This window comes from Camelus dromedarius, chromosome 8 (genome assembly GCF_036321535.1).
Source record: "Camelus dromedarius isolate mCamDro1 chromosome 8, mCamDro1.pat, whole genome shotgun sequence".
NCBI lineage: Eukaryota > Metazoa > Chordata > Mammalia > Artiodactyla > Camelidae > Camelus > Camelus dromedarius.
In genome coordinates, this window is record NC_087443.1 from 35665700 (window position 1) to 35693578 (window position 27879).

General features: G+C 35.0%; 1 protein-coding gene across 8 annotated transcripts in view; it reads left to right on the top strand.

Annotated features, from left to right (window-relative positions):
• CTNNA3 (catenin alpha 3) overlaps positions 1–27879 on the top strand; it is a 1350697-nt gene that overhangs the window by 326671 nt on the left and 996147 nt on the right. For all 8 annotated transcript variants that reach the window (XM_031461217.2, XM_010985795.3, XM_064488129.1 and 5 more), the window contains one exon: positions 13453–13656. In XM_031461217.2, coding sequence (XP_031317077.2) covers positions 13453–13656 — 204 coding nt within the window. The remainder of the gene's footprint in view (positions 1–13452; positions 13657–27879) is intronic.

The window sequence follows — 27879 nt, forward strand, 5'->3', positions numbered from 1 at the left end:
CATTAAAATACACTGCATAGTCAGCAATATTCTGGTAAGAATATATACCAAGATTTATTCAATATTATATTCAATATTACAGTGAAAACAACAGTTTCTTAGAAGTGCCTGTATTGCAGTCCTTTTTAAACAGATGTTTTTGAAAATGGAAGAGTCCTTGAAATTTATTTTTTTAGATAACCAGATAAAAACTAAAGCAAACAACTTATGATGTGGTGTTATACATAGATTGAATTGCTGAACAATGACAGAAATATGTCTAGGAGAAGAAGTTACTACCTCAGGTGAAATGAATTAGATAATTGAAAATTTTTATTATTGTACTGGTAAAACCACATCATAGCACTCTTTGGGCTATTCAAATGTTTTACACCTATAATTTAGAGAAAAAAATTTAAGAGAGTATGTATATATCTAATTTGTTTAATAAGCATATTGAATGTCTTTCTAAAATATTTTCTATTTTTCTGTTATATTAATTAATATACAACAGAATATGGGTTATATACATTTTAATTTTATATAGCTGAATATGTAGTTAACTTTGAGTAAGTTACACTAATTTATCAAAGTAATATAAATAATAATTGCTGATCATCTTGCTAATTTATAGTTTATTATTCAGATTTTTTCTTCTTCTTTTATATTTTTATATCTAAAGTGTCCATCCTTTGGATTATTTAAATGGAAAAGCATTAAAATAAGGGGTATACCAGACAAAGGAGAGCTTGTGAATTCTCTCAATAGCGTTTTCTATTGGTAATCGTAAGGAAAAATTTTGTTCCATTTTTATCGCTCATTCTGAAGATTGATAATATAGTTGCTTGAGAAACATTATTTATGCTCTGTGGTTATTATTTCTGCTGCTTCCAACTTGAAGCACTGCATGTGTTTTTGTGAAGAATATTGATACTTGATTATAATCATAGCTACATCTCTTTTGATAGGCAATTTCACTTTGGGGAATAGGTGTAAGACTTTTGGTGTTTTGAATGTAAATTTGATCAATTTCATCATAGAATATAGAATATGTGAATGATGAATAGGGTTTATTACATCATGTTTATTAAAATACAGACAATTTTTTTCCCAAACTTATTGGTTTTGTGCTTTAGCTTGTTGAGGATTTTTTTTTATAACTTCCTACATGCTCTGGTAAGGCGTGACAAAGCCTTGCTCAGAATCTGACGTATATTGGATGACTAAAAATATTAGTGGAATGAATGATTATCTGAAACACATCTGTGTGGTATATATTTTTCCATTTTAGCAAGTGTAGCTTCCTTCATAGTACTCTATAGCTCTGATCCTCAGGAATACATGGTAGTGCATAAAAAAGTAAAAATAATATTAGCAAGGAAATTGAGGTAGGACCTACCCCACCAGGTATTAAAACATGTTATAAAGCTACATTAAATAAATTCCTATATGATTGGTGCAGGTTTTATTTTCCCTGCTCTACAAGAGATGAAATAAAAGCTTAGTTTAAACCACTTTTGCAAGGTGAGTGGAAGGCTAAGATTTACACTGAAGTTTTCTGATTCCCAAGCTCTCTGAAAAAGAGAGCCCTGGTACTTGGAAATCACAGGTTTTTATTTTTTAAAAGATATATATTAACCAAACATATTTGTAATGATGAAACCCAACATAGCAAAATTAAAATCCTTCAAGTTAATTAATATGAAAACTTAGTATCATATTTCTTTCTAGTAAATAATGGAAGCATTGTATTTTTCTATTATGTTTACAAAATAATTAGTTGATTAATATCTAGAATCTAAAATAATAATGTTTGATTCATAATTGCCATTTTCTTTTTAAAAATTTAAGAATTTTAATTTTTAATTAGTTTGTAGTTTCATAAGTAATACACAATAGGAGAAGCAAGATGGTGGAGTAGTAGGACACTCGTGGCTTGCCCTCTCCCACAAATACACCAAAACACACATCTACGGACCTACTCAGCCAACCAGAGCACCTGCCGAACTCCGACAGAATGTCGCCCTCTTCGAAAGACAAAGACACCAAAAATCTGGTAGGAGAAAAGGAAAAAAGAAGAAAAAGCAAAACAGTGCGGGACTGGTCCCGTGGGGAGGGAGCGGCAAAGGAGGACTGGCGCCCTTTTGCTGGGTCTCCCCTCTCCAACGGAGAGGCCAGCAGGACGGAGGGGAAGCCTGGAGGCTCAGATCTGCCCTGAGCACCCCTTGACCGACAGAACTGAGTTAAATGGGAACAAAGGATCCCTACGAAACCCAGCCTGAGACGCGAGCCAGCAGCTGGGGGCCGGGACAGGCTGCCCAAGCCATGCGGAGGACTTGGGCGGCTGCACTGAGGCAGCCCCCTACAGAGGGCTGTGCCGCGTGGCTGGTAGGGGATACGGAGTAGAACAACCTTGGTCCCCCATAAATTGTCAAAAAAGCAAAGCAACATGGCTAGTGTGCCCTGGGGAGAGGGGCCTTTGTCTCCTCAGACTCGTGCCGCCATTACTGGCGCTTCTCGTGAGAAGAGAGGCAGGTCGCAGCCACAGCCGCCATCTCCTCCTGTGCGCAGCACCTGGGCCGGGGCGGGGCTGAGCCCTGAGTCCACACCCCAGGGCTCCGCAACCTCCTAGGCAGAACTGAGACTTGTTTACAGCCTGAGGCAGATAGGATCTTTCTGCCCTGGCACCTCAGAGAACTCGTGCCACCAACACAAACAAGGAGCTGAGATTTGGCATGGAGCAGGGGCAGGGCCGTTCCACAGTCTTCCCGGAGGCCGCCTTTGGAGCACCGACTGGAGGCGGAGCGGGCAGCTGCACAGAGCAGTGGAGCAACCGGCGCCGGGAGAGGGTGGGCGGCCAACTGCCTTCCTGGCAGGAACACAGCACCTGACCACAGTGCTGGGAGGGGGCGCGATCTGCTAGCCGACAGCCACTTGGAGCAGCACAGACGAGGGCACCAACAGAGGGCCTCTGGAAACAGCAAGCTGAGATCGCAAAACAGGGCAAAGACACAAAGACCTCTCGATAAAATCATTAAAAGCACACCACCTCCAGGAGAACTAGATAACTGATACTCCTTAAGCCACAGTGCCAGAGAGATATGAGCAATATGAAGAAGCAGAGGAACCACTCCCAATTAAAAGATCAAGAGAAATCCCCTGAAAGCACAATCAAGGAAATAGACATTGATGGCCTACAAGATCGAGATTTCAAAAAAGGAGTGATCAAAATACTAAAGGAACTAAAAGAAATAGTGTTTGGAGATATAAAATGTGTCAAAAATGAAATAGAAACTATAAAGAAGAACCAAGTAGAATTAGTAAACTCATTTGCTGAGATGAGAGCTGACCTAAAGGCTGTGCAAAGCAGACTAGATAATGCAGAGGAACGGAATTAGTGACCTAGAAGACAGGACAACAGAAAGCACCCAATCAGAACAGCTGAGTGAAAAACAAATAAAAAACAATGAAAACAATATAAGGGACCTATGGTATAATATAAAGTGTGCCAATCTATGCATAATCGGGGTTCCAGAAGGGGAAGAAAGAACAAAGGGGATTGAAAAGGTATTTGAAGAAATCATGACTGAAAACTTCCCAAACCTAAAGAAGGAATCAGATATCCAAGTACAGGAGGCTCAGAGCATCCCAAACAGGAGGAACCCAAACAGACCCACACCAAGACATATCATAATCAAGATGGCCAGATTCAAGGATAAAGAAATGACCCTAAAGGCAGCAAGAGAAAAACAAAGAGCGAGTTACAGGGGAACCCCCATAAGGCTCTCAGCGGATTTCTCTACACAAACACTACAGGCCAGAAGGGAGTGGCAAGATATATTCAAAGTCCTGAATGAAAAAAAGATGCAGCCTAGGATACTCTGTCCAGCAAGGCTATCTTTCAAAATAGAAGGAGAGTTAAAGAACTTCACAGACAAGCAAAAACTAAAACTAAAAGAGTTTAGCAACACTAAATCCATGCTAAAAGAAGTATTTCCAGGTCTACTCTAAATAGAAAAGCAGCAGGATGCTACAAAAATGAGAAACTCATAACTGGAAAGGAGATAACTGCCATGAATAACAAAAAGAATAAACACAAAATTGTAAAAGAAGACAACTAAATCATTAAGAGTGGGAGAGGGAAGCAAGGAAAGCCACTGTGGAAAGCAGTATGGAGATTCCTGAAAAGACTAGGAATAGACTTACCGTATGACCCAGGAATCCCGCTCTTGGGCATATATCCAGAAGAAACCCTACTTCAAAATGACACCTGCACCCCAATATTCATAGCTGAACTGTTTACAATAGCTAAGACATGAAAACAGCCTAAATGTCCATCAACAGATGACTGAATAAAGAAGAAGTGGTATATTTATACGATGGAATACTATTCAGCCACAAAAACCGACAACATAACGCCATTTGCAGCAACATGGATGTTCCTGGAGAATGTCATTCTAAGTGAAATAAGCCAGAAAGAGAAAGAAAAATAACATATGAGATCACTCATATGTGGAATCTAAAAAATAAATAAATAAATAAATACAAAACAGAAACAGACTCATAGACATAGAATACAAACTTGTGGTTGCCAAGGGGGTGGGGGGTGGGAAGGGACAGACTGGGATTTTAAAATGCAGAATGGGTAAACAAGATTATACTGTATAGCACAGGGAAATATATACAAGATTTTGTGGTAACATAGTGAAAAAAAAGTGACAATGAATATATATATGTTCATGTATAACTGAAAAATTGTGCTCTACACTAGAATTTGACACAACATTGTAAAATGACTATTACTCAATAAAAAAAATACATCTGAAGAATCTGGGTGGACAAGTGAATAAATTCTCAGGTCAGCTTTGTTATAGATCCCTTGAAAGGCATGGACATTACAGAATAAAGTTTATTCTAGGATGGTTGATCTGAAAAAAAGTAATACACAATAGTTAAAAATTAATTTTTAAAAATTTAATTAAAAAATTAAAACTTTGACCACCACTCCAATCTGCATTCTTTTCAGAGATAACAATTGTTGTGGTCTTAGTATGTTTCCTTAAACTTTTTCCTAGGCTCTTATAAACTTACATGTATTCAGAGAAAATCTGAAATATTGTAGTCTGCTTACTTTTTTAATATATATGATGTAACTGTACTTATCATTCTGCAAGTTTTGTTTTTTATTCTGCAGTATATTCTGGCAATCTTTCCAATTTATTTTGTGTAGATTCACTTCGTATCATTCACTTCCAAATACACATAGATTCGTGATCTCAATCGTTTCAAAAATTCGCATTTCTGTGTTTCTCAAGGCCACTGGATTTTCTTTCGCCATAACTCATATTGACTAAAATAACCCTTACATTATATGTTGTTTCCTGAAAGATAGACTTTAGGCTGGAACGGAAAAGAAAAATGATCAGCAATGCTGATTTTAACTACAACTGCTGCATCAGAACAATCAATGCACTTTAAGTTATTCCCTGTATCATTATTTGGGTTGGTTAACAGTCTCAGCCCATGGGTCATATACATCTTTTGTATCTTAAAATACTTATGAATGTGCATATGATTTTACAATTTGATCATTCTTTTTGCAGGATCTGATTTTCCCATACTCTTGTAGATGAATGCAACATATATTCTCTTTTTGATTGCACAACCCCCTTCCCTTCCTTTTAGACAGTTTTCTGTGTCCTTTTAAATTCAGATTATGTGCTTTAACTATATTATTTTAGGGGTTAAAATCTGTCTCTCCCCTTTGGTTTGTTTTCAGGTTTCACAGCATTTTGCTTCTTGCTCTAGTTCCTCATAATTATAACCTTGATGCCTGTTCTGTTTGACCTGATAAAATAAGATCTGGATAAGATTATCTCTACACTTACCATTCCATATTCTGACTAACCCTGTGAGTTCTCTGGAGCTTACATCTGCTTTACCTTTAATCATCTTGATTCTGCACCAAATTGCCCAGAGTTATGCCTGGTCAATTTATACTTAACTTCCAATTCTTTTTATTTATACCACACATTCACATTGTAGTTCTATATTTATGTAATTATTTGGTTAATATTTGTCAGTACCTGTAGGCTGTGAGTCCTGTGAGGAGGAAGGGGATGTTCTCCATTTCATTACCAATTCCTAGCACAGTACCTGGCACATAGTAGGCTCTGAATGAGTCCAAACTCATTCTGCTCGCCGCACGACAGGCCAATAAATCGGGAGACGAGGTGTTGGGGCAAGAAATAGCGACTTTATTCGGAAAGCCCGCAGACCGAGAGGATGGCAGACTAATGTCTTGGAGAACCATTCAGCTCTAGTCAGAATGCAGGCTCCTTTTATACAAAAAATAAGGGAGAGGGTGTGGTTGATTGTTGTAATCATTTTGCTGCAGGCATTCTTTGTTCTTGCAACCATCCCAGTGGGCTAGTTAATGGTGTCCCTGTAAACCTGCAACAAAACAAGGGTTATTCTCTACTACACCAAGAGGGACTCAAAATGTAAGAAGGAATTATTGAAGGGGGCTTGATATCAGAGCACTGAAGGAGAAATTAGCCTTGAAAAGAAAGCGGTGGGTGAAGGGAGAAAGAAAGAGGGGAAGGAGAGGGAGAAATCTTCCTTGAAGACAGACGAGAAGAAAAAAATGGATGGAATAGCATATTGGGGTAGAAGTAAGTGGAGAAGTTTACAAGATGGTCTCATCTCAGTTTCACCATAGTGGTAAAGTGGGTAGATTGGAGGTTATATAAGATTAAGGATACAGAGGATGATAACAACATAGATAGATTTGCTCATAGCTAATGAGCCAGGATTAAAACCCACACTAACTTCTCCCATGTCTCTTAATCATTAAACTATACTACCCCTTAAAATGCAGCTATCTAATAGAAGACAATGAAGTTAGGACTCTTAAAATTTTTTGAAAGATTATTTTCTTGTCAGAAAAGTGTTAAGGAGATAAATGTATATTGAGCAGAACCGACAAAAGGGAAAATATTTTCTATGTTCTATAGAGTGGGATCCTGAGAATATAATATCCTATTGTTTGTCTTTCATGAAATTAATGCCACGAAAACACTGAATGTTTCCACACGGTGCTATCCTAGTTCAGAAGAGATAATTCTTTTTTTTAAGATGAGCTTTATTTCTTTTTTTTATAAACTACTTTATTAAAGTCTGATTGACATGTAAAAAGTTGTACATATTTAATATATACAACTATTGATTTGGGGAGTAGGTATACCCTTGTGAAAGAATCACTATCAAAGCCATAAACATATCCTTTACCACTCAAAGTTTCATCTCACTCCTATTATTATCATTGTTAGTTTATGGTAAGAACACTTAGCATAAAATCTTAGCAAAATTGCATTCAATTATCCAGTTTTCCCAGCACCATTTCTTTAACAGACTGTATTTTCCTCAGTTTGTGTTCTTGGTACTGTTGCTGAAGATAGTTGATGGTATACCATATAAGCATGGGTTTATTTTTGGGCTCTCTGTTTTGCTCTATTGGTCTATGTAGCTGCTTTTATGCCAGTACCACACTGTTTTGATACCACAGTTTTGTAATACAATTTGAAATCAGGAAGTGTAATGCCTCAAGCTTTGTCCTTGCTTAAGACTGTTTTGACTATTGGGGGTCTTTTGTGGTTCATTATGAATTGTAGGATTGTTTATTCTACTTCTGTGAAAAATGGCTTTGGAATTTAGATAGGAATTGTTTTGAATTGATAGATTGATTTGGGTTTTATCAACATTTTAATAATATTAATTCTTCCAAGCCATCAACATGGAATGTCCTTCCTTTCTCCTTTTCTTTCTCCCTTTCTCTCTTTCTTTCTCCCTTTCTTTCTCTCTCCCTCTCTCCCTTTCTCCCTTTCTTTCTCTCTCCCTTCCTTCCTTCCTTCCTTCCTTTCTTTCTTTCTTTCTTTCTTTCTTTCTTTCTTTCTTTCTTTCTTTCTTTCTTTCTTTCCTTCTTTCTTTCCTTCTTTCTTTCTTTCTTTTCTTTCTCCCTTTCTTTCTTTCTTTCTTTCTTTCTTTCTTTCTTTCTTTCTTTCTTTCTTTCTTTCTTTCTTTCTTTCTTTCTTTCTTTTTCTTCAGTCTTTAATCAGTGCTTTATAGTTATCAGTATACAGATCTATGACCTCCTTGGTTAAATTATTCCTAAGTATTTTACTCTTTTTGGTGCTATTGCATATGAGATTGTTTTCTTAATATCTTTTTTGAATAGTTTGTTGTTAGTGTATAGATATGCAACTGTTCTGTATGTTGATTTGTATTCTGCAATTTTATTGAATTTTAATTAGTTCTAATAGTTTTGGTGGTGTCTTTAGAGTTTTCTATATATAGGATCATGTCATGTGCCAAAAGAGAAAAATTTATTCTTCCTTTCCAATTCGTATGCCTTTTATTTCTTTTTCTTTTCCAATTGCTCAGGCTAGGACTTCCAGTACTGTGTTGAGTAAAAGTGGCAAGAGTGGGCATTCTTGTCTTATTTCTGATCTTAGAGGAAAAACTTTTGTCTTTTCATTGTTGAGTGTAGTGTTAGCTGTGGGCTTGCCATATATGGTGTTTATGGTAATGATGTACATTCCTTCTATACCTAATTTGTTGAGAGTTTTTGTCATGAAGGTTGTTGAATTGTGTCAAGTGCTTTTGCTGCATCTATTGTAAAAATCATATAATTTTTATCCTTTCTTCTGTTAATGATGTATACCACATTTATTGATTTGCATATGTCATAACATCCTTGTACCCTAGGGATAAATCCACTTGGTTATGGTGTATGAACATTTTAAGATGCTGTTGATTCAGTTTGCTAGCATTTTGTTGAGGATTTTTTCATCTATATTTGTCAAAGATATTGGCCTATACTTTTCTTTTTTAGAAATATCCAAACCAGAAAACTTTTGTATCAGGGTAATGCTGGCCTCAAAATGAGTCTGGAAATGTTCCCTTCTCTTCAGTTTTTTGGAAAAGTGTAAGCAAGATTGGTATTAGTTCTTCTTTAATGTTTGGTAGAATTTGCTAGTGAAAGCATCTGATCTTGGACTTTTCTTTGTTGGGAGTTTTTTTTTTTATTGTTGATTCAATCTTGATCTGTTCAGATTTTCTATTTCTTCATGATTCAGTCTTGGTGGACTGTATATTTATACCAGTTTTACACATTTATTCTAGGCCATCCAATTTGTTACCATATAATAGTTCACAAGGGTCTTTTATGATCCTTTGTATTACTGTATAATCAATTGCAATATCTCCTATTTAACTTAAAGCTATTTGTGTCTTCGCTCTCTCTTTTTTAGTTAGTCTAGCTAAAGGTTTGTAAATTTTGCTTATCTTTTCATGAAACTACCTTTTTGTTTTGTTGATCTTTTCTATTGTTTTTCTAGTTTCTATTTCATTTATTTCTATTTTCATCTTTATTATTTCCTTTCTTCTGCTAACTTTGGGCGTAGCTTGTTCTTCTATTTCTAGTTTCTTGAGGTATAAAGTTAGGGTTTTGTTTTTTTTTTGAAATCTTTCTTCTTTTCTTAGTGTAGGTATTGATTGCTATTAACTTCCCTCTTAGAACTGCTTTTGCTGCATGTCATAATTTTTTGTATGCTATGTTTCCATTTTCATTTGTCTGAAGATATTTTAAAATTCTCTTTGTCTTCTTTTTTGACCCATTGGTTGTTCAAAAATGTGTTGTTTAATTTTGACATATATATGAATTTTCCATTTTTCCTCCTATATATAATTGTTATATTCTTCTGATTAATTGACCCATTTATCATTATATAATATTATTCTTTGTCTCATGACAGTTCTTGACTTAAAGCCTATTTTGTCTGATTACAATTATAACTACCCCCTTTTTCCATCCTTTCAATTTCCTTAAAGCTAATGTAAGTCTCTTTGGGGCAACATATAGTTGGATTTAGGTTTTTTGTTTTTGATTTTGCTTTTGTTTTTGTATCTAGTCAGACCCTATATGTCTTTTGATTGGAGAATTCAGTCCATTTACATTTAAAGTAATTATTGATAAGAAAAGACTTATTATTGCCATTTTGTTAACTGTTTTCTATTTTGTAGTTCCTGTTTTCCTTTCTTTCTTTCTTGTTATTTTCCTTTGTGATTTGATGAGTTTTTATGGTTCTATGCTTTGACTACTTTATCTTTTATGTATCTACTATAGGTTTTTTTCTTTATGATCATCATGTGGTTTACATAACATATTTTATAGTTATAATAGTCTTTTGAAATGATTTGAGTCTATTTTGAACAATCCACTTTGAACTTTGAACTTTGAACTTAGACACTGTACTTTCTCTTGATCCCACAAATCCAGACCAGGTGCTGAGAACCTCCTGTTTTCTCTAGGGCAATATCCTGAAGTGTTTGTTTAGAGTTGTGCACCTATTCCCAATCCAGCAGGTCCAGCTGGATGCTGATACTTGTCTGCTGTCTGTGGGAGCTCACATGTATTGTCTGCAGGGGAGCATGAAGTATTGGCTATAGGAGGGGGTGTATGGAGCACTAGGGGAGCACATTGGCTAATCATGGGGTCTGCAGGTGGGGGGTCCTACTGAGTTCACGAGTGGGGCTCTTATTAAAATCTGCAATCTAGCTAGTGGGATCTGCTGCTGATTTTTGAGATCCATGTTCTTGTTGCTATGCACTCCTACCCCTTTTCTATTCTCCTTGCTGTCCCCAGATTATTTAGCTGTTTCAGTCCCCTCAATGTTCTGGGTGTGGAGGAATGGAAATGGGACTCTTAGGCAGTGCCTCACAAGGCTGGGGAGCTGAGCATTCACTTTGCTTTCACTTTTTCCAATGGAAGAAATTGCAGACCAAGGTAAGTCTCTCTTGGCCTGAGTTCTGCTGACTTGGAAGAGAGGTGACACGGGTAAAGTAAAACTGTTCTTCTTATCTTCAATGCTTCTATTCTTTGATTTTGATTTTTTTTTATTCCATATAGATGCTAGAACCCCTCAGTTGTACTCCCAGGCTTTCATTAAAGTATTCTCATCCATGGGTTATTGTTTAAATCACTATTTCTATGAGGGTATGAGGTATGAGGTATGGAAACTCCTATTTCATCATCTTACTGATGTCCAGAAGAGATAATTCTTTATTTCAGTGGGTCTCAAATATCCAGTGATATTTCATGGGACATTCAGGTTATTTTAAAAGCTCATCTTTTAGTTGATTTGATGACAAAATTAGTGAAAACTTTTATAGGATATGAATAGGAAGACAGTAGATTTAGACAGAATCAAGAGGCCTGCATGTGACATCATATATCAGAGGAGGCAATGGTTTGAGTTTAGATGATCTTGAAGAATCTAAAAGTCTTACACTGGAAATTGACACAACATTGTAAACTAACTATAACTCAATAAAATTAAATTTAAAAAAAAGAATCTGAAAAGTCTTAAAAGCCAAGCAATAAAAATCCAAAGGCTAGGATATTTTGAAGAATGGCTTTATAGAGCAGGAACTGGAGTAAACTTACCGTTTTCTGACATGAAATCACAACCAGAACACCAAAAATTATTAGTTTCTTCTTATAATACTTACAGGTGTATAGATTTCAAATTTAATCATGTTTTCCTATCACTACAATGCTGGAGACGTATCAACGTGTTAACTGTTCCTATCTCATCTTCTAACTGCATTTGAGCAAAGAGTAATTCTGTTGCCCTCAGTGTCTGTTATTGATGATGGTATCACATTGGAAGGACATTTTCAAAAAGGTTTTAATTAGCCTAATTATTGTTATGAAACATTGGAGTGGAATGTTTGTACTAAATTAGTGAACCAAAGAAGGCATGGTGAAAATGGCAAATGAAATAAGGAAGTAGATTTAGATGTAAATGAATCCTTGGCTGACAGTATTATCATCTCATCACACATTGAATAAAGAAAAGTGTTAAATTTGGCATTTGTAAAATTAATTTTCTTTCTTTTTTAAAAACTGTTTTCCATCTGAAGGAAAAAAATGGAGAGACTCAGTAGAGAAGTAGAAAAATCGGAAGGAAATAGAGTTATGAAAGGAAGAATTCTTCTGAATAATTTAAAGGCATTTAACCAATTTTATATAAGAGCTATTTCTATTTTATATTTTATATTATATTTTATGTGAATTACATGGTACTATTTTTTTATAACTGTTTTACAGTTATTTTTCTTTCTATAATGATTTTCTCTTCCCACCTTGGCCTAGAGTTGTAGCTTTTAAAATTTTTCCTTGACTACTTTCGATCCCTAAATATTTATCATAATGTAATATAGTACGATCATCAATATAAAGTTATATCTATATATAATACAGACAATATATATATCTCTCTATATTTTTAAATATATAAAATCTTATAAAAAAGATTGCACATTCTGAAGATCAGTGATTTTCAGTGTGTGTTTGTATGTGTATAGATTCACACAAGCATACACATTTTAAAGATCATTATATGATTTCATTTTGTGTTAAAGTTTCTACAGAGAGCTTTTATTTGTTACTAACTCTTTCTTCAATTACCACATTATGCCTAAACATTGAAAGTCTTCTTCTCTTGATATGTTTTAATATAGGACCCTTATAGCCTCACACCCTCTGCCTTTTCTTCAAAGGCTGTAAATTATCTTGACTTTTGTTGCCTGAAGACTTATATGTAATGGAAACTTTAAAAATACCATGTCAGGTTCCAATGGTGGTAAATAGCTGGAAGTTATAATAGATCAACAGGAAGATGGAATTTTACTTTTAAAAGGAATAATTAAAATTCAGAATTCTCTTTGATATGTTAGTGGTAAGGTTAATTAGAGAATATGATTTACAGTGAGGCATAATGAAAACAATATTGAATTAGGTATTATAAGACCTGGATACTTGTGTGAACTTCACTGTTTATTAGCTTAATGACCTTGGACAAGACAATATGAGCCTCACTCACCATCAGTTAAAATGTGTGGTTAACAATATCTTTGCTATCTTCTTCTTTGTAGAGTTGTCTAGATGAGATAGTATATGTAAAAATACTATGTAAATAATGAAGTGTTGTATAAAAGTGACTATTGTAAATAATAGTTAATAAGTGCCAGGCACTGTATTAAGCATTCTTATCACTCTTACAGTAGTTTTATGAGACAAGCAATGTTAATATTCCAGTTTTATAGATCAAGAAGGTGAGGCTCACAGTGCATAAGATACCTGAGTGTCACCATTGGTGAGTGGCAAGGGCAAGATTTTAATACAAGTTTGACTGATACTAGAACCGATACTCATAATTTCACAATTTTGTTACTAACCTGAATTATGATTGCTGTATAGAATTATGTGTGAACTCTGTGAAGCAGTAAAAACACAATTCTCTTTATCATCATATATGAATTTCTAAATGTGAAAACAAAATAACAATTTTTTTTTCTTGAAAAATAATATTGTGGAGTTCTAACCATGTGAATGTGTTTTTCCTTTAGAATTTGATTGTCTTGGATCCACTCACAGTGACTGAGGAGGAAATTAGACCGTCACTAGAGAAACGCCTTGAAGCCATTATTAGTGGGGCAGCTCTGTTGGCCGACTCTTCATGCACAAGGGATTTCCATCGGGAGCGGATTATTGCAGAATGCAACGCCATTCGCCAGGCTCTCCAGGACCTGCTTTCAGAGTACATGAACAATGTAAGTAACTGATTTTCCCCTACTCCATACATTGGGTATGTGCTGAAGTTCCTTCTGTGTACAAAATGTGATAAATTACAAATGAGTACATAATTTTACATGGATTGGGTTTTTGAGCAATGAGATAGAAGTTTCTAATGATGGAGTTCAACCAGAAAGTTATTTACATATGATTGTTTTGTATGAGGTAGTATCTAAATATTAGTTGAAAAAAGGAGTCATGATTGGAGAAAAGAAACTGGACTTGCACATCAATTTAAGGGATAAAAAGGAGATGAAGGAAAGGGCAAGCTGCTCAGGGTTAAGCTGGTGAATAGCAAAGTTAGAATTTAGATAGTATTAGATAAAGTCAGTGATTCAGGGATCAGGAGCCATTTTTGAAGGTGTAAAGAGCTCTCATGTGGTTTGGTTAGCTCGTAAGCTTTTTCAAATGTGACATAATGTCATAGATTTTTTTCAGTCTTAGCGATCTCTCAGGAATATTAGAAATGCTGTCTAAATCAAAAGCAGAGGAATTAAGAAGCTTTTTCCTGTGTTCACAGTCTTGATAGACCCAAGAAAGGTTATTTTTATTTTCTATTTAATGTTATGTTCTCTAGGGCCTAGGGTTACTTGTGGGAGCATGTAGACCCTCGTGGGTGTCTGTGGCCTTGCCCAATGAAACCCACCCAATCCTGCCTTGTAAGGCCCCCAACAGGGTTGGAGGATGGCAGCTGTCACAGGGTGGGGGAGCAGGTGGCTGAGGACCTGTCCCTGGAAGGCACTGGGAGGCAGGACTGCATGTGAGTATAGGGCATATGCTTTATTGCCTCATCAGACTTCACTTATAGACCCGAATTCAAAAATAAAATTGTTGAGAATTTCAAGACGGTAGCAGAGCATTAACAGCCAAGCATGGGGCTCCTGAGCATGGGACCCTGTGCCCAGCAGCAGGCCGCTGAAGCTGGTCTTGTAAAGAATAAACATACATTGTGTAAAAATAGTGGTGATTTTATGGCTTTATTTAGCTTTGGGTTGAAAACTATTTACTCAAAAGGTGAAATGATGGGAGTATTCTGCCCTGGGTGCAGTCATTAAGAAGGTGCATTGTTTCTAGAAATTTATTAAAAATAGTAAAGCCACCTAAAAGTTGGTCTGCTTTTTACTATCACCATTTACCAGCAATTCTCAAAGTCAATGATAATATGTTTTACACAAATTAACTTGTTTCTCTAAGTCCTAAATAATTGCTGTGCTTATTGTTGAGTTTTAATAATATATACTTATGTATGATTCAAATTAGTACATTTTTATGATTATCCTTTAATAAATATTGTATTCTTTATGCATTTCAACAGCAGATTCAGAATAAACAATGATGGCACAGTGATTGTAAAGACAAAGAAGGAGAAATAGAGTTACTTTAATTCTGTTATTTTATGTGATCACTTGGAATTTTTATTTGCATTTTAAAAATGTAACAATGAAAGTGTGAAGTGCAGGGGTGATATTTTTGTCAATTTCTTCAAAGTTAAAGGACAACTCAGGAAAATAATGGTTATTACTGAAAAGTAATTTTGTTATATAGAGGAGGGAAATATTTTAAAAGGATCTACTCCAGGTATCAAATATGCTAAGTAAGGCACTGAAAATATGTATGCATTTTTCTATGTCTTACTGTTCTTTTTCTTAATGAGGTTTAAATCTGATGTTCAGTTTCATGGCCCGTTTATGAAGTACACAAAGCTTACTTTTGTTACTAACAACCTTTTGTTAGATATTTTGGTTTTAAAACAAGGTAAGTTCTGTGTTAGAAGAGTGAAGAGGAAATAGATTTTTTCATCTATGATATCCAAATAATTGAGATCAAAGGTAAGTAACTTCTTTTTTTAAGGCTTTAAGGATAATTATCTTAATTTTAATTTTAAGGGAAAACTTAATTGTAGGAGTTTAAATATTACTCAGTTATTTAATTGATTAGATTGCACTACTCTTCACATTTGATGGAGGCCTCCTTCTTCTTTCCTCCCTCCCCCATGTTTCCTCTTCTCCCCTTCCTACAAAGAAGTACAGACACCCCTTAAATACGTCTCCCTCATAGCACTTTCCACTTTAGAGCTCTCCCAGTTGGAATTCCTGCATTTACTCATTTGCTTTCTCTGCTGGTCAAATGCTCTAGGAGAGTGAAGACTATGTTCCTGGCCCTTAGCACAGAACATTTCAGGAGGCAGGTGCTCAGTAATTAATATTTGGATACAGGTAAATTGAATTAGTGCTTGCTGCTTCTAAGTTTTTTAAATTAAGGGTGACAATGTGCCTCAAGCAATTAATTTATATTTATTTGTTGTATTTATAGGATAACTGTGGAGAAAATGTAGGGAGGGTTAGTGGTGAAAAAAGTAACATAGGAAAGGAAGGGCACAGAGGTGAGAAAGCTTGTTCTTTTGGTGATCTAAGAATTTTTGTATATTCCTTTCTCCTAGGGCATAATGTTAAATACTTGTTGAGAAAGTCTTATTTTTTTTTTTTTTAGTGAGTGAAAGACTTACTGTGTGTGGGTAATATCTGGTGATCTGCCCAGTTGTTGGTGTAGAGATGAGAGCAGGAGGAGCTAAATTTATCCAGTGGTGGTCCACATCATCAGAAACCCATATATATGCACAATAATTAACATTTTGTTGATAAGTACCACCTATAAACAAACAAAAATATACATTTAAAGCATTATGAAAAAGCAGTATAATAGTTCATTTTTATATAAAAGTGCAGAATTTGGGGCCTAATCTCAGTATCTGATCAAGCCAATGAATATTGGAATTAAATAGCAGGAACCAATCTGGGAGAACTGTGGACCGTAGTATCAGAACACATTTCCAGGTTTATTTTTATCAGGGTTTCCGTCACAAATATTGCTTCTCTATAACTGTTCCATCTGCTTTAATGAAAGGAAATCTACTTTCCTGAAACTAGCTGAACTCTAACCTTTCTTAGTTTGCTCAAAGATTTTAGGACAACTCTCATATGTAAGTCCTCAACTTCCTAGTATAAAGAATGTTGTGTTTCATTTGGTGGGCTTGATTTGCTTTTCAGATTAGTTCAGAGCTTTTGTAATTGACCTATGTTGATAGAGTAAATGCTTAATGATAATTCAAATGAAATAAAGATGAACATGAGTAGTTAAAGCAAGAATGACACTTATGATCTGTGGATATCTTATGTAAATATGACTTCAAGGCTTGAAATTTTGCAAATATATTGAGACTAGAGAAGTTCAGTAGTGGGAAGCAAATCCAGTTTATGTTTTTCTCAGGCCCAGTCCACATGACCAGTTTTAGCCAAAATAACTTTACTTCCTTAAGTAGATCAGCAAGTCTTGGTCATTTTTTGACTGAAGTTCTGTGCTCAGTAAGTTCAAGGTCTTTTCACATTAGGAAGAAATTAGTAGGATGTGAGATCGGTAGGGTCTGTAACAAATAAAATAGACAACACTATTAATGATTATATGATCATATGTTTGCTCTGATATTTTCCTTTTAAATACACACACACACACACATTTTCCATTGCTGCTATAGCAAATTACCACAAACTTAGTGATTTAAAAACAACACAATAATTATTTTACAGCTGTGCAAGTCAGAAGTCGGACACAAATCTCAATGGGTTAGAGATGAAAGTGTCAGCAGGGCTGCATTCTTTTCTGGAGACTGTAGGGAAGAATACATTTCTTTGCCTTTTCCAGCTTCTGGTGGTCACCAACTTTCCTTGGCTCGGTGCCTTCTTCCTCCATCTTCATAGTCAGCAATATCACATTTCTCTAACCCTGTTTCTCTTTCTCTGACCACAGCCAGAAAAGGTTCTCCACTGTTTCAGGACTCATGTGATTAGATAGGACCCACCAGTATCATTCAGGATAATCATCCCATCTCATGGCCCTTGACCGTAATTACTTCTGCAAAGTTCCTCTTGCTGTATAATGTAACATAGTCACAGGTTTTGGAAATTAGGATACATACATTTTTGGGAGGCCCATGGCCATATACGTAATGCAAGTCTTCCTTAGTCTCTTCTGTGGAATCATCATCAATCCTTACATTTTAAATCTGTTATATTTAGTATCCCTTACTCTACACTTTATGCAGGCAGATCACATGTCTATTTTATTTACTGTTTTATCCCAAGTCCCAGGCGCAATGCCTGGCATTTTAGGAAAAGCTAAATTATATTTCTGAGTGAAAGAATGAATAAAATTATTGCATATTGTATACATCATGTAATGGAGAAACAGCTTCTCTGACATTAAATGGAATGAGTTTCAAGTATCTACTAAATTTATGTAATAGACTGCCTGTTACAAAAGGTCTTATTTTGCAAAGTATAGGTCTCTTCTAAAACTTGATGTGAATATTCAGAAACAAAATCACAGTCTCTGCATTTGGGTCTATATTTCACTATATTCCAAAACAGGATTTTTATTCATTGAAAAATATACTCCAGAGAACATTCAGAATCAGAGAAAGGTTAACTTTTGTCTTTTAGAAGTATGTTTTTCTAAGATATTTCTGCTGATTTTGTTATACCTCTAGGATTGGTTAGGTCTAGGCCATCTTCTCTGATATCTAACATGATTAAGAAATTTTTCATGTGGATAGGGTGGAACAAGGGGCCTCTCAGAAAAAGGAAGCATCTTAGAGGAAAATCAATTGTTTTTAAATGATGGTATCTCTCTAATTGGTGAAAATAGAGTTGGAGGTGGGTGGCCATAATGCTTTAGTTCTAAGAATCAGCAGACATCGATATTTTTCCTGGAAGTGGGTTAAAATCATGTTGATGTTGTTAAAGTTTGGATGTGTTGCTGGAGAGGATCTTTAGTTGATGTAGAGTATTGTTTAAGTGTAGAATTATTATTTAAGTTAACACTCAGATTGGTATTTTACTGTAGGGGATATTAGAGAGTCAAATGAGAGTTGGCACAGCTAGAGTGAAAGAGCGAGGCCTGGGCTGCGTGACAGGACCAATTTGCATTTATAGACCTCACCTGCCCAGTATTTTCTTCTCTTGGTGTTTTATGTGAAAGCGTATTTTTGGTTCTCATTATGTATTTGTTGAATGAATAAATAAGCAAATGGATTGGGTTTTGTTATTCAGAGATCTATTTCATTTGTATGTCTTGGGTTTAATGCATTCCCAGTCTTGGGGAATTACAAAAATTCAGTAAAGCCAACAAAAAGATGTTATGGGATTTTTCTTCCATATAAGGCCTCTACCTCTCTCTTGAAAATCCATTTTGAAATCAATTTCAGCCTTATATCTCATGATGATGAGGTAAAACAGTTAGGATGATCTATATGCAATGACTCTTCAAATACTAGAGACAGGTTAGAGTTAAAATTCTAAAAGTGTAAAGGCAGCTTCCAAATCTTTTTCCTTTCCTTCCTTCCTTCCTTTTTTCCTCTGCTCCCCTTTTCCTTCCATTTTCCCTCCCTGCCTCCCTCCCTCCCTTCCTTCCTCCCTTTTCACGGACTGCATATTAGAATTGGTCCATTACTGGATCAGGTACACTGTGTTAGATGCTTTACATTTTTATATTCTTAAATTTGTCAATTACACCATAGTGGTAGCTGGTTTTGAGTGGTTGATTATGTTGGAGACCATATGTTTCAGTTTATAGATAGCTGACTTTTACAACCTCAGCTAACGAAGTAAGAGGAAGAAGAGAAGTAAATAGTATCCTATAAAGGTTTTGGGTTTTTTGGGGTTTTTTTTGTATATATTTTTGTATTGAAGTATAGTCAGTTTACAATGTTACGTCAATTTCTGGTGTACATTATAATGATTCAGTCACATATGAACATACATATATTCATTTTCATATTCTTTTTCACCATAAGTTATTACAAGATATTGAATACAGTTCCCTGTGCTATACAATATGAACTTATTTATCTATTATATATATAGTAGTCAGTATCTGCAAATCCTGAACTCCCAGTTTATCCCTTCCCTCCCCCTTTCTCCCTGTAATCATAAGTTTGTTTTCTGTTTGTGAGTCTGTTTCTGTTTTGTAAATAAGTTTGTCTTTTTTTTTAGATTCCACATATAAGTGATATCATATGGTATTTTTCTTTCTCTGTCTTGCTTGCTTCACGTAGAATGACAATCTCCAGCTCCATCCATGTTGCTGTTTGTACAGTAGTAGGTATGTAAAAATCAGAGAGTTAAATGGGCAAAATTGGTATTATCTTTCTTGCTTTCTTTTCTGTGCCTATTTTAAGGATTAGATAGTGGGCAGATACCTTGTCTATGAATTGTTTTGGCAATAAAGTAGTAGTATTTTTTCAGCTATTACTTTTATGAGCTGCTTTGGAGTCTAGTACTGACCATTAATTTATAAATAATAGTTTTCTTTCAAATATTAGATTTTTCTTTGCTTTCAAAACAAGCCAAATTTTAATTTAAAACTGTTTTTCTTTAAGCCTAATCAATTATGAGTTATTGATAATATCACCTTAGCTGGTTTTTCGTTATAGATCGATTTCCATTTGTGATGTAATTTATAATAAGAAATATATAGTTGGTTTTTGTCCTGTTTCTGGCACAGAGGGCCTAAAACCCTAAGAGTTTTCTAAGTACTGAGAGTAGTAAAGGTGTCTTTTGTTATGTTGATGAAGTAACATTTGAGAGTAGTAAAGGTGTCTTTTGTTATGTTGATGAAGTAACATTTGAGAGTAGTAAAGTGTATTTTGTTATGTTGATGAAGTAACGTTTGGACCTGAGGTTGGAGGCTAGGTGCCCAGAACCAACCATATGATTAGAGGATTGGAACTTTCAGGCCCCTCTCCTGACCTCCCAGGTAAGGGAGACAAGCTGGAGGCTGACTCCAACCATCAGCTGTCAATGATTTAATCAATCGTGCCTCTGTAATAAAGCCTCCATAAAAACCCAAAAGGATGGAGTTCGGAGAGCTTCTGGGTTTGTAAAGACCTGGAGAGTCAGGGATAGTGGTGCACCTGAGAGGCATGGAAGTTCTGTATCCCTTCCTACGTACCTTGCCCTATACATTTCTTCCATGTAGTTGTTCTTGAGTTATAGCCTTTTATAATAAACTGGTAATCTAGTAAAGTGAAATGTTTTTCTGAGTTCTGTGAGTCACTCTAGCAAATTAATTGAACCTGAAGAGTAGGTAGTGGGAACTGTGTTTATAGCCAATTGGTCAGAAGTATAGGTGACAATCTGAACTTGTGATTGGCATTTGCAATAAAGTGGGGTCAGGGAGGCAGTTTTGTAGGATTGAACCCTTAACTGTGGAATCTGATGATATCTTGAGGTAGATAGTGTCAGAATTGAATTGAATTGTAGGACACCCAGCTGGTATTCTGAGAAGTGCTTGGATCCCCCCCATGCTCTGCCACATTGGAATTGGTACTAGAACCTTTTACCATTGAAAAATATTCAATATTCTTAATGAATTTATAGATAGGCTCTGAATAAAAAAGTTTCATACCATTGTGATATAAGTTTAGGATCAAAAAGCCAACTAGTAGCTTTGTTTCTGTGTTAAGTAGGTTTAGCAGAGTCAGACACAGATGAGCAACTTGTGTAGTTTATTTGCTTGACTATTGACTACAATTAATAATTAATTGGAGATAACTGTTAGTGATCTGCATATTGCCCTAGCATATTTGCATCCTTTTTAAAATCAGAAATTTAAGTATATGTTTTAAAGTCTTGTAACCATAATGAAAGAACTTATTGAATTCTTGGCATGACTTTATTAGCTTGTTTTCTTCTGGTAGATAAATCAAAACTAGATTTGACCTAACGTTTTCCTTAAGAGAGAACTATCACAGTTTGTATACTGTGAAACTCAACCAAGGTTGTTGACTGACAAAACTTTATTACTCCAATAGTTGTTTGCTTTAACATCTCAGAGCAGCTTTAACTATTTTAGTTTGATATTCATACAAACTTGAAATAAATTTCTAGTACTCTAGTGGATTTAGATTACAGATTTGACTCGGCCTGAGGGCATTGTACATCATTTGAAAAATACTTCTCTTTCATTTACATATGGCAAGGAAGTATAAGGAGTTTTATCTCTCTGTAAAAAGTTGATTCCTATCTGTTGTAGGCAGAATAATGGCCCCCAACAGATGTCCATTCTCTAATCCCTGGAACCCATGAATACTTTACATGGTACAAGGGATTTTGCAGATGTAATTCAGTACATAGATTTGTGATGGAGTGATTATCCTGGATTAAATGGTGGCCTCTGTCTAATTAAATGAGTCCTTAAAACCAGAGCACCTTTCTTGACTGAATCAGAGCATTCTCTGATGGAAGGAGGAGAGATTCAACGCAGAGAGTCAATCCACCATTGCTGGCTTTAAAGTTGGAAGAAGCGGGCATGAGCCAAGGAATATTGTGACTTCTAAAGCTGGGAGTGCCCTCCTCTGACATTTAGCAAAAATCAGAGATCTCAGTCATACAATTGCAAGGAATTACATCTTCTAATAACCCAAATGGACGAGTAAGCAGATTCTCCTCTAGAGCCTCCTGAAAGGAACACAGACTTGCTGACACCTTGATTTTATCTCAGTTTTATACTTCTGACCTTTATAACTGTAAGATAATAAGTTGGTATTGTTTAAGCCACTAAATTTGTGGTAATTTGTTATAGCAGCAATAGGAAATTAATACATGAACTTAATCAGGGGTCATGTAGTCCACTTTTGTAGAGAAACTATGTGAGCAACTGAAATCTTATGCTAAGTGAATTGCTGCAATTATATACTAAACATATAGATATATTAAATATGAAATATGTATTTAAATCTCAAGAAAGGAAAACTGTTCTATAGAAATACCAAAATATTGATTTTGAATGCGCTTATGTATCTCACATAAGATTTAGCATGAAGAAATTAAAATGCCTGAAAATCCTTTAAGGGTGTAAACACCATGAACTGCCATGGTGCTATACAATGGAAAATATGATTTAGTTTAATTTCTGAGTCAGTGCTTTCCATTGGAAATATTATGCAAACTAGAATAGTATGTGAGTTGCATATATAATTAAAATTTTTCTACTAGCCACATATATAAAAGGAACAGGTGAAATTAATTTGAATAATATATTTAGTTCAAGATATGCAAAATATCATTTCAACATATAATCAGTGTAAACATTATCAATGAGATAGTTTGCATTACTTTTTAGTACTAAATCCTTGAAATCTGGTGTGTATTTTAAAGTTATAATACATCCAGATTAGCCACATTTCAGGTGTTCAGTAGCCATATGTGGCTATGATACTGGATAGCACAGCTCTATGCAGAAATGCCTTCTCCACCACAGTTTTTGATGCTTGATCCCCAACATGTTTCTGCAACTTTAATAATACTGCTGTTGAGGAAAGGTAATGACAACAACAAAAAAACCCAGAATTATTTAGGGACACCAGGAGCTACAGTGTCATGATGTTATTTCTGCTATTAACCAGAAAACTAGGCAACTGGCATTTTATATTAGCATATTGATGAAAACAAAATTTTCCATATGGGGTAGATTATGTGTCCCTGTAAAAAGGCCAAATGGCCACAATAATACCTCCCACTTTCATATTCTCCATCATTAGGTGGATTTTAATACCCTTTTTCTTGAAACTGGAGCTTACCTTAATGACACTTGACCAATTAAATGTGGCAGAAATAACATTCTGGAACTTCTGAGGCTATGTATGTCATGAAAAGCCTTTCAGATTCCAACTAGTTCCCTTGGAATGGTCAGTCTTGGAACACTCTCTCTCAGAATGCAGTTGCTATGCTGTAGGAAGCCCAACCCATGTGGAGAGGTCACAAACAAGTAGATTATCTGAGTCATCTGGGTTCCCAGATCAGCTGCCAATCCTGTGAGTGTGTGATCTTGGACGTCTAGCCCCTTCAGACCGTCCTATGGCTGCAGTTGCAGCTGAACCTTGACTGCAGCTGCATTGAGACCTGATGTGTGAAATCCTGGCTGAGCCGAGTCAAACCTCAGAACCATGAGAGAGGATAGAAAGTTGTTGCTTTTAACCACTAGGTTTTGGGACGGTTTTTTACACAGCAATAGATGATAATCTGAATACTATAGAATTCAGTTGGCAAAGACTATTTTGAGAAGAGAGTAAATAATTGAAACCACCCTAACGTCAAATGTGAGGAAGGTAGAGCAGATGAGTCAGACAAGGGTTATTAACAACAGTTTTTTGCGGAGGAAGACAAAAACTGATATTACACAAAGTAAAGATTTATTTACTCTCCACAAATCTTTCACATTCTTTAAATCCTGGTTAAAAATCAAACCACTATAGATATTCTTATAACAGAGATCTGAAGTGGGTAAACCTTATCTGATTGTAAGTGTCGAGATTCTAGTGTCCAATGTGAAAACAAAAGAAAGCAAAAATCTAGGTAAGTGGCCTTTTGCAGAATTTCATTTTAACAAGGCTTATTTGTGACTGGTTGCATTTATGCTATAGTGATGTCTGTAACTGCATTTAAGAAGTGACTTTGAAACTTTCCCAGGTGATCCACAATTGATATTCTCAAAATGTGCATGATGATCACCTGCTCTCTTCAGTGGCATTGAATCAGAATCATTGAAAACTGAGTGATTATATAATTTATGCTACAGAACAGTCACAGGCAAATGTTCATTCAGCCTCTTGTGGTTACTAAGTCTTCCTTCTTTCTTGGTAATTTTAAGCATAATAGCAGGGGCTCAGAGAAAGAAATATGCAAAGCCCCCATAAACTTGGCAGTACTGTAAGTATGGCAGTTGGCTTACAACTGGGGAGAGAAAAATAATTCTTTTGTTTGATGCATAGCAGAGATATGATAATCACTATTTATGATAATCATGTTGTCTTTTGTAAAAACAGAAGCTCTTTTTAATTTTACAACTCATTTAGAAGTACTGGCTGCTCATTTTATCTAGTTTCTGACCTTTATATAAAACCTAGAGGCTTGTAAAGTAGAACTACCTGAATCTACTTGATGATTACTTTTATTTTATAACTCAGCTCTTCATATCGTTTGGGGAAACCTGTCTGTCTTCTCTCAATTTTGTGTTGTTACAGTATTCCAGGAATGCTTCTCAGAGACTAGAAACTTAAGATTTTTTTCAAAGAAAACTTTTATTTGGCAGTAATTGTAAATTCAAAGGAAGTTGCAGATAGTACAGAGAGTTTCTGTGTGCCCTTTGCCCAATTTCCCACATTGCTTGTATCTTATGTAACTGTAGTGTATCAAAGCCAAGAAGTTGCCATATTGATATAAATTATGTGTATAGTTCTATCTCATGAATAGATTCATGTAACCGCTACCACAATAAAGGTGCGGAAATATTCCAGCACTACTCCTGCTACCACTCTATAGTCAGTCACACCGCTCCTGAAAGGAGTGCACTTCCTGACCTTTCCCACCTGCCGGCAGGCATCCCACCATTCCTAACCTCTGGTAAATCCTAATCTGTTCTCCATTTCTATCATTTTGTCTTTTCTAAGATATTTTATAAATAGGATCATACAGTTTGTGATCTTTTGAGACTAACTTTTTCACTCACCATGATGGGCTAGAAATCCATCTGAGTTGTATGTATTGATAGTTTATTCTTATACCCATGGTATAGATATACCACAGTTTATTTTGCCATTCAGCTATCGTAGGACATTTTTGTTATTACCAGTCTGGGCTATTACAAACAAAACTCCTATGAGAAGTTGTGTAAAAGATTTTGTGTAGGCATAGGTTTTCATTTTTCTGAGATAAATGCCCAGAAGTGTGATTACTGGGTCATATGGTAAATGAATGTTTAGTTTCTAAGAAACTCCCGTATGAATTTTAGTTTAGATTATTAGTTCTAGTTCTGTGAAAAATGTCATGGATATTTTGATAGGGATTGCTTTGAATTTGTAGATTGCTTTGGGTAGTACAGCATTTTAACAATATTAATTCTTCCAGTCCAAGAGTAAGGGATATCTTTCTATTTCTTTGTAAAATCTTCAATTTCCTTTATCAGTGTTTTATAGTTTTCAGTGTATAGGGTTTAGGTTTATTTCTAGGTAGTTTATCCTTTTTGATGCAATTTTAAATGTTTTTTTTTTTTTTTGCTTTCTCTTTCTGATAGTTCATTATAAGTGCATAGAAAAGCTACAGACTTCTATATATTAATCTTGTATCCTGCAACTTTGCTGAATTCATTTATTAGTTCTAACTGTTTTTGTGTGAAGACTTTAGGGTTTTCTCTATATATGATCATGTCATTTACAAATAGTCAGCTTTATTTCTTCCTCTCCAATTTGGATGGTTTTTATTTATTTTTCTTGTCTGATTACTGTGGCTAGGACTTCCAGTACTATGTTAAATATAAGTGATGAGAGTGGGAATCTTTGTCTTGTTCCTGAATTTAGAGGAAAGGATTTCAGCTTTTCAGTATTGACTATATTAGCTGTGGGCTTGTGAATGACCTTTATTATGGTGATTTATGTTCCCTCTTTACCCACTTTGATGATAATTTTTTTTTTATCATGAATGGGTGTTGAGGTATTTTCTGATTTCTCCTTTGATTTCTTCATTGACTTTGTTTTTCTTCTGGTTTTTTTTTAGTAGCTTATTGTTTAGTCTCCATGTGTTTGTGCTTTTCCCATTTTCTTTCTTTAATTGATTTATAGTTTTATATGGTATGATTAGAAAAAATAATTGGTATAATTTCTATCATCTTAAAATTTTTGAGACTTATTTTGTGGTCTAGCAAATTATTAATCCTGAGGAATATTCTATATGTACTTGAAAAGAATGTGTATTCTGCTGTGTTTGGATGGAATGTCCTGTAGATATCTGTTAAACCCAACCGGTCTATTTTGTCATTTAGCATCATTGTTGCCTTATTGATTGTCTGGTTGATCTGTCCATTGATGTATGTGGGATGTTAAAGTCCCCTACTATTATTGTTATTACCAATTTTTCCCTTTATGTCTGTTAATATTTGCTCTATATATTTGGGCACTCCTGCGTTGGGTATGTATATATTAATGAGTGCCATGTGCTATCTCATATTGATCCCTTTATCATTATATAATGCCCTTCTTTATCTCTTTTATAACCTTTATTTTAAAGTCCATTTTGTCTGATGTGGGTATTGCTACCCTTGCTTTGATGTTTCTTTTTGCATTAAATATCTTTTTACATCCCTAATTTTCAGTCTGTGTGTGTCTTTAGCTCTGAAGTGAGTCTCTTATAGGCAGCATATAGAAGGGTCTTATTTTTTTATCTGATCAGCTACCAGTCTTTTGATTGAAGCATTTAGTCCATTGACATTTAAAGTAATTATTGATAGTTACTTATTATCATTTTATTATTTTATAATTATATCTACTTGTTTTAAACTTGGAATCATTTAAATTCAAACATATTCTAAATATCTACATCGTTTACTCCCTTCCCCCATATTTTGTGATTTTGATGTCGTATTTTACATCTTCATGCTTATCCCTTAACCCTTTATTGTAGTTATAGTTGTTTTTACAATGTTTTGTCTTTTAATCTTTCTTTTGGCTTATTTAAGTGGTTGAACCTCAATCTTCACTATTATAATTACCTTTCCTAGTGGGATTTTTCCTTTGCTGTAGATTCTTACTTCTTTTCTACTTAGAGAATACTCTTTAATACTTCTTTTAGAGTAGGTTTAGTATTGAAGAACTCTTTTAGTTTTTCTTGTCTGAGAAGTTCTGTGTGTCTCTTATTCTAAATGACAATCTTGCTGGGTAGAGTATCCTAGGTTGCAGGTTTTCCCTTTCAGCACTTTGAATATATCATGCCATTCCTCTGGCCTGCTAAGTTTCTGAAGAGAAATCAGCTGATAGCCTATGGGGTTTCTCTTGTGTATGACTCTGTTTTTCTCTTGCTGCTTTTAGAATTCTCTCTTTATCTTTAACTTTTGCCATTTTAATTATAATATGTCTTTATTGGTCTAATAAATGGAAAAATGCATATATATGCACATATAAATATAGCTATATATGTGCATTTATAAATATATATGTACATATATATCACACATCATACATAAATAATACAATGATAACATAAGGCTTGAATAGAATATCACCTGTTTTATGATAATTATTGATAGCTAATATTTATTTGATGCCCTGTGATAATTTACTTATTATCATGTAATCATTATAACAACCCTATAAGTAG